Genomic DNA, 14127 nt, shown 5'->3' on the forward strand with positions numbered 1-14127 from the left:
CCATTCAAGAGTGTAAAGGAACACTCTGAAGACACTCACCATACAGTTACTGAGTAAAATTCTGACAGCCTAAGAGCATGATAAAACATCCCTTAATAAACTAAGACCTCAATACTATGAAATACAAATAAGGCACTAAATGCAAAATGCCAGACCAGTCTTAGTCTTGAAGAAGAGTTACACTAGAAAACTGATCTTGACCCAGCCTCGCTGGAAGCCCTCTGGAAGATTCTTGGATGGTACCAATTAATCTCAACTACTGGTCAGTTATGCATGAAGTCTACTACAGAAAATGTGGAGACATAATCACAGGAACAACGACTTATCCTGGGGAAAGGAAAAGTTTTGAGTGGACCAAACTGACTCCTCACCTACTTGGCTGATGGTCAGCTGGGCACCCCACTCAGGCCACTAACCAAGCAATGGGCACAGATGCACAGCGAGGAGCAAGCCACATACTCACCGATGCCATGAGCCCCAGACTTGCAAGTGTAATGTAACAGAGTCATATCTGTCAGTCCGTCTCTATCATTCACATTGCAGCCTCTCTTAAGAATCTGGGGAAGGAGGTGAAAAGACAGTAAGGAAGTCTGAAGGAGTCATAGGAATCGTATCACCTATTTCCCTAAACCTACATATAAACATGTAAATCTTCCTAAACAGATGAAACTTTCCCACCTGTGCTGACCAGATTCCTCTACCCCAAAAGCCATACATTAACAAAACCCCCAGTGTTGGTCATGAAATTCCTCTTTTGAGGAATTTTGGTCAGAGGAGTCCAAGAGACTCCCAAAATATCATAGGCTATTGCTGCTGCTGTTGGTTGCCTCCTAGAGGTGAAAGGTAAGTTCCTATCGCTGGAGACACTTAAAACCAACAGGATCTGAGCTGGATCTGACCTGAAAGCCTCCTCCCCGAGGACTAGCTTCCCTAGAACTGGAAGGCACAATGTAAGCTTCTAAGGGAAGGAAGGAACCAAGAGTCCTACATGATATCCCTAAAAGTGCAACAGTGGTGAACATACCTTAGTGGTAACCAGTAGTTCAACAAGAGGAAAGCTGTGCCTGGTGCTAGAAACCTAGCCAGATACCCAGGAAGAGTGAGGCCAAAAATCCTGGAGAACCTACTATCACTGTTGGGAGCCTAGTCTTAGCAGAAAGCAGCTATCATCTTTGCAGCCTCTCAAGCCATATACCCTGACAAGAGACTTGTTTTCAACAGCCTACAACAGCTGAGCACACTCTGATAAACATCTTGTTTATCCCACAGATCTTGTTTTGCTGTTTAGTGCCCCCAGCTGCAAGGCACACGTGGTATCCACACCTACAAGGCACATGGCAAAAGTGTATAAATACCCCAGACCTCCCGTCAATGAACGAGAACAATAAAGGAGAGACAAGACTTGATCAGAATCTCTGTCTTGTCTCCATTCTTCACGTCTCTTCCCCTTCATCCCCACTCTCTCTCTTGCTAGACCCTGACCCGAAGTAGTTCAGGCCGGGACATATCACCATTTAACTAAAAGCAGAATAATTCTTAGCTATATTCTAAATTGTTATCTGTATACCTACAGGTAAGTATGTCTCACCCCTCAGCAAAGAAATGTCTCTTTGAAACAGAAAGAGACCATTATAAACATACACACACACACACAGTTAATATAAAAATGTGGAGCAAAGACACATGGTTGCTTAGTTCCAGCTAATATATCTGCAACTCAGCTCCCAGACCTAAGCTCAGAGATCACAGCATAGTAGGGAATAGAAAGACTGTAAGAGCCAGAGGAACAGGAAGTTTGCTGTGAGCTGTGTCTCCTAGAAACATCGAGAAGCTACACCCATGATGTATACCCTGAACAAGACCTGAACAAGGACAACAGCAACAGGCAGGCTGACAAGTGATACCACATAGAACCCCAACCTAAACGGGCAACTAAGAAATGCTACCTACGATCAGGAGAAATAAGTCTTCCCCAGAGAAGAACCCTCAATTGGTTACCCAATACCAAGTGGTCCACTCTGAAATCATATACATACAAATAACATTATACAGACTTAGCAGGTTGTATTTATATATTTGGTAATATAAATGTAATAACAAAAAAAGTGAGGCCATAAATTTGAGAGGGAACAAGGGATGGGGTATATGGGAGGGGTTAGAAAGAGGAGAGGGGGGAAAAGAAAATGATGTAATGTCTTAATTACAAAAGATAAAAAGAAATTAAACTTTTAAGAACTAGCCTGAGAAAGCCCACAATCATACTATAACAGCAGGAGGCATCGACACCTTCAGACCAACTCAACCAACCCATCTGACCACAATGCACCCAACACTGCACTCAGCAATAACGAACACTGAACTGTCTACCGGCAGGAGGCTGGCTGTTCTTAAAGACAATGCCACCATAACGTTACTCCAAATATCTTCTTTCAAAAGTGAGAAAAAATTTCCAACAGTTACAGTGATACTTTTTTTTTTTAAAAAAAAAAATGCATGTGCCTTCTTCCTACTGCACACATGACAACTTGTGTATCCAAACCCCTCAAAAAGACATTTTAAATTTACATTTAAACCTAGATCATTACCAAACCATCCCCAAGTGTAGAAGGAATGTGACAATGTTCAAAACTTTTATGAAATGTTTGGAAGAAGGCAGAACTACTTTGTACAAAGAAAGAAGTGTGCAAAACGCCACTCCCAACCAGAAGCCTGCAATAACAGAGGCGCAAGAGGATCCAGTGGGAAGCGTGCCCACTGAGCCATAAAAACCTGGAAATGTAGACTCACTGCAGAGCTGTGATGCCTCTCCCCGTCAGGATCTTTCCTCTTAGGAGGAGAAAGTATTGTAATCATTAGTCCCGGTAACACAAACCTTAGCATGACAGGCACACTCACCTCATTCCCAATAATGTCTATGTTCTGCTGGACCTGAGGAACCCACTGTCTTAAAATAGCAAATAATTCTGAGACTGAAGTTTTGGGATCGAAGAGAATTTCCTGGCATGATGCATCATTAGGATCAAAGAAAGAAAACTCTGAAATACAAAACAGTGCAAATTTAATTTGTTAATGGTTTCTAGCATTTTGAAAATAAATAATGGGGTAAACATGCAATTGATACAAACATTTTAAGAGGCTAGAAAAAAGTCAGATAACATTAAGCAACTCTCAAAACCAAGAAGGGGCATGCTTAAAGCACCCTGACCATGAGGCTCCCAAGAACCACACGTTAGAGTATAACACCAGATGTGCAAGCACAGGTCTCAAGGCCTAGGTTTTACAAATGTGATTTCTAAGGCACAGAAACATCATCAAATTTCATCAATATTTTTCTCTTAACACACAAATGGCAGATAGTAGGTTCCTATGGACAAGTATAAGCCAGGTAAAAATAAACGTGGCAACCAGGAAGTCTGTCTGCACATTCTCTTTACCCTTCAGCATTTCCTTCACATTTAATAAACACACATCAGGTGTCACCCACCAGACAAGCATAAGGTGAAATGCCAAGTGTGGTGGTTTGAATTATAATGGCCCCCACAGGCTTACAGATTTGAATACTTGGTCACCTGGAAGTGGCATTTTCTGAAAGGATTAGGAAGTGTGGCCTTATACTGACAGGTGGGCTTCGAGATTTCCAAAAGCCCATTGCAAGCCCAGAGTCTCTCTCTGCCTGTTGCCTGTGGATCCAGACATAGAACTCTCAGCTACTTCTCTAGCACCACGTCTGCCTGCATGCTGTCATGCTTCCACCATGATGGTAATGGACTAAACCTCTGAAACTGTAAGCCAGCCCCAATGAAATGCTTTCTTTTGCAAGAGCTGCTGTGGTCATGGTGTCTCTTCACAGTAATAGACCACCAACTAAGACACCATTCCAACAGATAAGGAACTAGTGACCAGAGTGCAGGAACAGAAGGAGAAACACAGGCACAAAGCAATTACATTATTTTGGAATATGAACTAGTAAAACCATAAGGAACCATGAAGAGTCATCTCAAGACTCCTCGGCATGCCTTTAGTAAGAGTTGGTGTAAATCAAGTAATATCTAGAGACAAAGGCTGGCTTGCAAAGGAACACAACAGTTCACAAGAAAATCAGATTCTATTGTCTTAATCCAAAAAAGAAACTATAAAAGGCAGAAAAGTCTAAAACTGGGAAACAGTCCAACCAACATTTGCTGAGTACCTACAGTTTAACAAACACCATATAAGTCCCCAAAAAATTGTGATTCAAGTCTTGCATAAGGAAAAGTCAAATCATGTACACACTGGGCTCAAAGTCACACAAGTAACAAGTGACTGTGTGGGGTGGGAACCAAGCCTGTCTCCACTGTCTTCTCAATCATGCTCCCTCAATGGAAAGCCCACTGAGATCAGACTATGATCCCACACACAGTCCTGGGATTCCTGGGGTCTTCAAGTTTATCTTCTCTGTGCTTTCGAATATTTGGAGTGAGATAACCAAAGGTTAAGTAGAGGCACAGAACTGAGTGTGCCCTCCCCCAGCCTTAAGCAGGGCTGAAGGAGTGGTTTACCATGATAGACCAAACAAACTATAGGACCTAGGAGGTGTTGCCTCCTGCAGACCTGCAGTCTGCTACAGGAGCCAGAAGAATGGACCACCTACTAAGCTTGTCTTGATCCCTGAGCTTGCCTTGACCCCTCCAGGCTGCTATCATCCCCTCACCCAGCCGCTGGGCTGAAAGAGAAGAGACTCTGGGGTGGGGCTTCCCCTATATATATGAAAGCAAAATATTAAACTTCGGGCCTTGATCAGAATACGTTGTCTTGGCCCCATGTTTTCTCTGACCCTCCGTTCCCCTTTCATTCCCAGCCTTCCTTTCAGGTGAACCCAGTTACCTGTATCTGCAGGCAGCTACAACTGAAGGCATCTATGAAACAACAGCAGCCATCAACGAAGATAGTATCAGCTTTCTGATTCTGTGCAAGCCCTTTCCTAGTAGGCCATACTGTTCTATTTAAACAGGGAAGAAAGCAAGCATGGGACTCCCTGTGTTTCAGTGAAGTTGCTGAAAAATGAGACCCCTCATAGTTAAGACCCCTTAGAGATGCCAAGAGTAGTTGCTGCATGTCTGTAATCCCAGCCTCTGGGATGCAGAGGTAAGAGAACTCCTGTTCAAGGGAAGCCTTGGCTACCAGAAGAATCATAGTAAGTTTGAGGCCAGCGTTGGCTACATAATAAAAATAAGTTTGAGGCCAGCCTTTGCTATATAATAAACATAGGAGTTTGAGGCCAGCCTTGGCTACAAAATAAATGTTAAGTTTGTGGCCAGCCTTGGTTATATCATCAACATAGTAAGTTTAAAGCCAGCCTGTCTCAAAAAGAAAAAAGAATCCAAAAGTTCTTTTAAAAATTCTAAAGCAGGGATGAGTTGGTTCCATTTGGTCCAAAATCAGGTACTGATCAATAAACCAGTTTGTTTTGTTTTTGTTTGTTTGTTTGTTTGTCGGGTTTGTTTTGTTTTGTTTTTTGGAAAAAACAGGTAAATGCTGGCATTACAGTGACAACTCTGAGAAGCCTGTAACTGAAGTGAGATGCCAACCACAAGGCTGCACTTGAAAACAAAGGCTCCCAAGCCTCTCAGAGACCATGGCATGCAGCCTTTGATTTGTGTGACTAGTTTCTAAAACCTAAAGAACTCAGAATAACATCTCTAAAAGATTATCAGAGCATGTGAATGAAGTCATAGGTAGAAGCCGTGGCTGAGCGGGAAACCTCGGCATCTGGTAGGCATGCGCACTGCCCACCCAGCTTCCTCTATTAACTAGTGCTGGCTAGCGTTATGAAAATTTAACAGAGTAGAGTCATTTGAGAGACGGGAAACTCGGTTGAGAAAATGCTTCCAGGAGATCTGGGCTACCATCAGCATGCCTGATGGGCATTTTCTTAATTAGTGACTGATGGGAAGGGCCCAGTCCATCATGGGTGGTGCCATCCCTGGGCTGGTGGTCCTGGGTTCTATAAGAAAGCATGGTGAGCAAGCCAGTAAGCAGTACTTTTCCATGGTCTCTGCATCAGCTCCTGCCTCCAGGTTCCTGCCCTGTTTTGAGTTCCTTCCCTGAAAATACTTTTCATTTACTTTAAAAAAAAAAAAAAAGTGATATGGCTTCAGAGTTGTCAGCAAGAAACATATGCAGCATTCACCCTGCTTTCTACCTGGACTTCATACTGACAATGCTCACTTATAAAAACAGGAGTCACTACTGACCTTACGATGTCTACATTCAAAAGAGCCCTGAATAAAAAAGGAAGATGGTTAGCTATGTAAAGTCTCGTAACAGTTCTTAGGGTTATCTAATATTATTTAAGTCTATTAAGTTGATATAAGTCTATATGATAAAATGAAAATCAATTGCTAAACCTACATTTATCCATCTCAGAGGAATGAACAATTACCTAGATTTAGTAACTATGTCTTGTCCCACACTGAAAAACTGTATGTTGAGGAAATATGTCTAGAAACTATGAGATGGTGCATCCAACAACCTAAAGGATGCAAGTGCAACAGCGAAGATGAGGTAGCAAGTGCGGAGACTGTGATATTTACTACAGAAAAGGACAGGCCCAAATGGCTTCAGAAGGCTGGAAAGGAAGAGAACCTAACGTGAGCACAGGGCCGGGCTGGAGCTGATCTGTCACTGATCTCTGGTCTGCTCCTGGTGGCACTGTGGAGGGTCTTTAATTTTCAGGGAATCCTCCTAGGAAATGCAGGTTCTGAGCTGTCAGGGTAATTTTCTGTGCCTTTTGCTGTCTTTGCATGCTTTGGCTTTTTAATTAAAAGAATCTAGGAGTTTTTCTCATCTTCTTTGAAACTATATGGCTTGTCTATTTGTCTTTGAAATGCCTGTCCCTTTGGTTTAATGGGAAACTGTAAAACTGTGACCCTATTCAATGTCTTGGCTTTTTTTTTTAACAAACTTCTCAAAACTCAAATTCTAAAGTCATTCTTCACATTAACTTTGAGGTTTTACAGAGGAACACAAATGAAAATGATTTTGTTCCCTTTCCATATATGTATGTATACATATATGGAAATGTGTATATTTACATGTATACATGGAAATATATGTATATACAATACATGTATACACACACTAGAGAAGCCTGGAAGATGTTGAACTAATTAGACTCACTTGCATGGGAAGAATTATCAAGCAAAAGTAAAACCAATCAGAGGCTGATACAGTGTATTCAACTGAATGGCTTAAATACCGACAAATAACAAGTGCTGCTTAACTATCTATAACATGTGACACTTCACCTGCTACATTATAGACATGATTGACAGATGATAAATATCAGTGATTTGTCCAGGAACTGTGTGAAATTCTTAGAAATCTGGTAGGTGCTGTTATGACTTATAACTATACATATTATAGGTAACAGCTACAATCCAAGCTATCTGAAACGTTACAGCAATAACCACTTTTCTACGTTAATCACATTACACTGAACTCCCACTGAACCTTTAACCATGGCCTTAACTCCTGAATCACCTATAGTTTTTCTTTTATTCCAATGTCTTTCTGAAAGTTTTTATAAGCATGTACTATACAACTGCGAGAGGATTTATGGAAAGCCTGTAAATTACAGGTTTCTGGTAACTTAAAGATCACAGCACTGGGCTGGGCGACACCCTCCAGAGTCCTCTGGAGAGCTAAGTGATCATGAGGCAATGGGACCAAGCTCAGCAGAGCAAGACTCAAAGAACTGACTGGGTCCCTACGCTCATGACCTTGCTGGGAATATTGCTGGTACTTCAGTGTTCTGTTGTTCACATTTAAAGTGCCCCCTTTGCTCTTAAGACCTGAAACTTAACAGCAGTTTGGAAAAGTAAGACTTTATAAACAAAAACAGCAGCATTTTTTCTCTCTGAACTCATCCCCATCTGGCTGAATCCAGAATTCACAAGGTCTCAGTGTACACCCTTCACTTCCACGGCACTGAGCTCAGGAGAACCTGTTTCCTTCTAATGGGTTACAGTGTGTGAGGCTTCAGCTTGATGTCTTGGCCTGGAATAAATTTAAAAGTCTGCTCTGAGACTCTATATTACCAGCCAGCCTGAAAAAAACCTGGCTCTCTCTACGTATTGTAAGAGCTCTGGCTGGGATGTCCTGTTTAAGCATAAGCGCAGAGCTGGGTTTTCTGATGCATTTCTGGGAATAACCAGACCATAAACCCTCCAGGGAAAGGGGAAGAAGGAGAAGAAAAGACTAAGAAAATGCCTCAGAGGTGGCACCATCAAGACAACAGAGAGGAATCTGGGAAAAGAAGTCAGTCCATAGGTTGCACTGGCTCTTATTCATAAACTCGGGTGTGTTTCTTACCAATGGATTTAATTTTTACCCAACGGTTTCTTACCAAGCAGTTAATGGGTTTTGTTTCTCTGGTTCAATTCACTCACCCATCCACTAGTCACTTTCAAAGGCACCAGACATTGCTTTTTCTTTTTCTTAAGATTTATTTATTTATTTTATGTATGTGAGTACACTGTAGCTCTCTTCAGACACACCAGAAGAGGGCATCAAATCCCATTACAGATGGTTGTGAGCCACCATGTGTATACTGGGAATTGAACTCAAGACCTCTGGAAGAGCAGTCAGTGCTCTTAACCACTGAGCCATCTCTCCAGCCCCAGCATTGAACATTTCTAATGGAGAAATTCCTAAATATATGAGTATATGCCTGGAGAGCCTCTTCTGCATGCCCTACAAGAATGCTCATTCTTTTCTGAGAGGAGAATTACAATTCCCCAGGGATGAACTTCCTGATTGGTAATCTAATGCTAGTGGTCAGGCCTGAAATCATATGCATATGAACAACACTAAATAGACACAGCAGGTTGTATTTGTGTGTGTGTGTGTGTGTGTGTGTGTGTGTGTGTGTGTGTGTATGTGTATGTGTATGTGTGTGTGTGTAACAATAACAATTAAAGAAAAAGAGGCCATGAATTTGAGAGGTGGAGGGGTGCTGGGAGGGATTGGTAAAGGTAAAATGGTATAATTACATTTTAATTTTAAATATTTTTTTAACCAGATGCCTAGTCTAGCAGTGATGGTACTAGGAGAGAATAATAAAATGAAACATCTCTTTAGAGGAATCAGTGAAATATATTTATTAGAAACTAAATAAATGCATTAAGATCTAAGTCGTATATTACTAAGAACAGATCTCAAATGTGTAGTAGTGAATCAATTAAGTTACAGAATTATACACACATTTACATAAGACTGTAAATATACAAAATGTCACTACCTGTTGTTTGCAGGTCTTCAAATAGGTAACAAAATATAATTAGTGATCTAATCATTCACACTAAATGTAAGACAGCCATTCCTCTGAGAGGAACAGTGCAGAGGCTAAATAGAAAAAACTTTGAACTCCATCTCTTTTAAGGTTTTTTTTTTTTAAGCTAAATCAAACAATAACTATGTCAGTTCACCAGACCAATGGTGGCTATGTATTGATATAAATGCATAGTCAAATGGATATTTTCTCCAGGAAAAAAAAAACTCCTACATAAGGGAAATATAATGAGAAAAATATCCCATACCAAAAGTCCATAAAAATAACAGGCATGCCAATAAATACATGAGTCTTATTTAGAGAAAATTTAAAAGTGCAGGGACTTGAGCAGATAAGAAACATCACACTGTAGGATTTTAAGAAAAATAACTTAAAGCTGTCAATTCTCTACAGAGCTTTTAAGTAATTTCAGTTCTAATCAAACCTTCACTTGGATTTACTAGTGAAGGACAGAGACAGTTCTGTTCTTGTTCTGTATCAGAGCTGTTCCAACACTAATGGAGACAAGCTCCTTGGGATCTTGTTACAATGTAGATTCTAACCTAGTAACTCTCCACTGAGCCCCAGACTACCTTTCTAATGAGCTCCGGGATACCATGCTACCAGCCTAAGAGATAGACAGTAGCAAAGGTCTGGAAAGTAAATGTAGGAGAAAAAAGCAACAAGTCTTGAGTGAGGACCATCAGCCCTGAGGGCGGGGAAAGCATGTAACAATGCTTCAGTAATTAAAAATAGTCAAATGGGTTGGAGAAATGGCTCAATGAGAAAGAGCACTGGCTGTTCTTCCAGAAGATCTGGGTTCAATTCCTAGCACCATCATGGCAGCTCACAACTGTAACTTCAATCCCAGGGATCCAACGCCCTCTTCTGGCTTCCGAGGGTACTAGGCACCAACACAATATGCAGACAAAACATGCACACGTATAAAATAAATAATTTTTAATTTTTCAAAAAATACTTAAAATGACAAGAAAGTAGATAGCTCATTTTAAATAATAGCAATGGATTGTACTTAGTAAGTGTTTGACTAGCATCTGGGATGGGACTCCTCCTCTTCTTTGCTTCTTTTGCTTTTATTTTAAGATAGGGTCTCTCTCTATAGCCCTGGCTGTTCTGGAAGTCACTATGTAGACAATGCTGGACTGAAACTTCGGCTGCTTCTGCCTCCCAAGCGCTGGGATTAGAGACATTTGCCACCATGCCCAGCATGTAACAGTGCTTCAGTACACTACTTTTTAAGGGGGATATTGGTACAGCTTAGTAAGAAAACATCTAGATTGAAGAGTCTAGAAATTCTGACCACCAGAAACAGGTAGGGAGACTAGAAAGATATGGTCAAAGAAAGTAAAACTAAGAAAAATGTTCAAATTACCTCATAATCTCTAAAGGCTCTAAGTAGTATGAGTTACACATATCAGACAAGTACCACCAAGCCAGAGTCCAGGGAGACAGTTTTGAGTCCACAGACAAGAACCATTTCATAACTGAAGCTTCTTAACAATAAAATAGATTATTTCACTGGCTTCTCACTGTGGTGTTTTTAATGAGATGTCACCCAGAAGTCTCAGGCATTTGGATACCTGTTCCTCAGTTGGTGGCTATTTAGGAATGATTAGAAGTGGCCTGGGGGGGGGATATGTCACTGCAGAGGGGGCTTTGAGGCTTGAAAGACTCCCACCACTTCAAGTTAGCACTCTCTGCTCCTGTTTGTGGGGCACGATGTGAGCTCTCAGCTGTTCCTGCTGCCATGCCTGGTGCTTGCTGCCCTGCTTCCCCACTAGAACGGTGATGAACACTTGTTTCATCTCCCATGATTCCTTGGAATCACAGTCCCCAAATAAACCCTTCCTTCTATAAGTTGCCTTAGTTGGTTTTATTTTTTGTTTTTCATCACAGCAATAGAAAAGTGACTCATACACCTGTAACTGAGAATCTGCAAGAGGCTGACTGTCATGTCAGAGATCTCACAAATGCAATTTCTATAAGGGGAAGCCTACAGATACCAAGCATCTACCATCCTTAGAAGAGATGCAGTGTTCGCTTCAGTTAGGCAAAGGGATCAATGCTCATTATCATTTTCCAATGGACACATTCAACAAGCATTAAGCAACTAACATCAAATGACTGCCTTGCCCTTTATTAGGTAAGCTGAATAAAATATACCTGCTATTCCATGCTGAGACCTGGTGGTCTAATTAAAGATGACTCTAACTCAAGTAGAGCAAGTGTCATAAGAAGGGCCCATGTCCTGCTCAGGGATTCTCCCACAGAACTCATTTGCTAGAACTGCAATGAATGTAGTCAACACTAGGAAACACTACAGAGAATCTAGGATCTAGGAACATAAAGTCCTTGGATGGAATGGGTTAACACCTGTAGAATCCGAATATGGATTGTAATGAGGAGGCATTAAAATGGATGAGGGTTTTTTAAGACAAATTCTCAGTGTAGGAATTTTAATCTACTAATATAATAATATTCAAAACCTGAATTATCCCTGCCTTCAGACACTATGAAATGGTGATTGATTTGACCTAAAATCTCTAACCACATTGGAAATGTAACAGTTCTATCCATTTACCTACTAAAGTTATTTTTATTCATTTATCAACTACCTTATGAAATATATTCTTGAAGAGAATAAATCAAAACGGACAAAAAGTAGACCCCTTCCAAGCTTCTGTTTTACAGAGAAAACCTAAATGGACCGATTTCAACAGAAGCTGATCTCATTCCGGCCTCTGTGGAGATTCCATTCGATCCCACCCTAAGCACAACAGTGCTTCTGCAAGTCAGTTTGTTTCACGGAAACTAATACATCCGTAGCAGAATGCTACATGTTTAAGCACCATTACATCCTAAAAATAAAATCCTCCAAACCCATAACAATGCTTAAAATCAACCTTTTTACATAATAAAGATGCTGACAGCAGAAATAAAGCACTGAGCTCAAGACACAGAAACTTTGATAACCAACTGTGGTTTTGAAAAAGGAAAAGTCTGAAAACCTTATTTTAAAAATCACAGCATATGGTTTTAAAATAGTATGTGAGCATACACAGGCTGAGACAGGAGTCTGTGACCAGGTCACAGACAACAGACAGACCCAGGACATACCGCAGTCTGAAGGCATTGGTGCTGCAGAAATAGAGAAGATAACAGATGTGTCAGAGCCTGTGAATAAGAATGGGTATCTTCCAATCAGAGAGCTTCCTTCCAATGGAATATCCGGGAGGTCCTCTATGGTCATCTTCTAGAAAACCACCTTTAATGAAGAAAGTGAAAATCAGAATGCATTTCTACTTCACTAGTGTGCAACTTAGATGACTGCCTTCAGTCACAAAAATCCTGACAGATTCCTATAACCTGACATTTCAATGTCTGGGCAAAGTTATTTAAAAACTATGTATCACTTCCCACACCCCTGTACCATCAGCAGCCCATGTACTGTCACAATGCAAAGCTAGGGAAACATAAATTATAATAGTTTTTTTCAATTAACTTCATGCTAAGAGATGAAAACCTTGTTACAAGGCTGAGCTAATCCAAATGGGCAGAATTAAAGAAGGGCACAGTGACCCCATAGCCTGACCTTAGTTAACTCCCTTAACGCAACATAGGTCCCACCATCTGCCATTGGATTCCATGCCTCTAGTTGGCATATTGCTATTATTTTATGATATCCCAGAAAAAATTATTGAAAATTAATCATTTCACTTTTACAAATGTAAGAAATGACTAAGACCATTCCACTTGGGGTCTCTTTACTTCATCTTTGACAGGAAGAAGTCTGTGACCTTAAAAGGTATCAACTCAGAATAGCCTTCTCCATTTGTTCTAAATTAGACCTGTTTTATACCCAGCCTATATCTCAGAAATAACATAGAAAGCAGAGAAAATGCAAAGTGAAGCTCAACTATAGAGCTAAAAGCTTAGCTTTTTATTCTGTTCTGAAATATTATGAATCATGTTTACTTTTAGATATAAATAAGACCAAATGATTTTAGATTATATTCAATACAATAAAAAAAAGTTAACTAGTAGCTTAATCTAGTAGGGAACATACCATAGTATGATTTTGCATGTGCTTTCTAACATTTGCATAATGAACATATGCTGGCTAGTTTTAAGTCAACTCGAACAAAAAATAGTCTTTTTTGAATAGGAAGGACATTCAATTGAAAAAAAAAAATGCCTCTACTAGACCAGCCCATGGGAAAGCCTGTGTTGTATTTTCTTGATTGATGAATGGTGGGTGGGCCCAGCTCATGGTGGGCGGGCCCAGCTCATGGTGGGCGGGCCCAGCTCATGGTGGGCGGGCCCAGCTCATGGTGGGCGGGCCCAGCTCATGGTGGGCGGGCCCAGCTCATGGTGGGCGGGCCCAGCTCATGGTGGGCGGGCCCAGCTCATGGTGGGCGGGCCCAGCTCATGGTGGGCGGGCCCAGCTCATGGTGGGCGGGCCCAGCTCATGGTGGGCAGCGCCATCCCTAGGCTGATGATCCTGGGTTCCATAAGAAAGCAGGCTGAGCAAGCCATAAAGAGCAAGCCAGTAAGCAGCACCCTTCCACACTTCTACATCAGCTCCTGCCTCCAGGTTCCTGCCTGACTTCCGTGAATGATGGGCTTACAAACTACAAGATGAAATAATCCTTTCTTTGCCAAGTTGTTTTTGATCATGATGTTTTATCACAGCAACAGAAACCCTAACTAAGACCCCATCTTAACTAACTGGATCACCTTTACCAGCCCACTCAGCTCCCAGGAAACAGTCACTTAGAACTAACTGGTTTCCTTCC

General features: G+C 41.1%; 1 protein-coding gene across 5 annotated transcripts in view; it reads right to left on the bottom strand.

Annotated features, from left to right (window-relative positions):
- Positions 1–14127, bottom strand: part of Clip4 (CAP-Gly domain containing linker protein family member 4) — an 85492-nt gene that overhangs the window by 52878 nt on the left and 18487 nt on the right. For all 5 annotated transcript variants that reach the window (XM_076942248.1, XM_076942249.1, XM_034514060.2 and 2 more), the window contains 3 exons: positions 12449–12596; positions 2896–3035; positions 464–557 (listed from right to left, as the gene is read on the bottom strand). In XM_076942248.1, the coding sequence (XP_076798363.1) occupies positions 464–557; positions 2896–3035; positions 12449–12581 (367 nt within the window). In that variant the 5' untranslated portion in view covers positions 12582–12596. The remainder of the gene's footprint in view (positions 1–463; positions 558–2895; positions 3036–12448; positions 12597–14127) is intronic.

The sequence above is a fragment of the Arvicanthis niloticus genome, chromosome 11, assembly GCF_011762505.2.
Source record: "Arvicanthis niloticus isolate mArvNil1 chromosome 11, mArvNil1.pat.X, whole genome shotgun sequence".
In the NCBI taxonomy this organism is placed as follows: Eukaryota; Metazoa; Chordata; class Mammalia; order Rodentia; family Muridae; genus Arvicanthis; species Arvicanthis niloticus.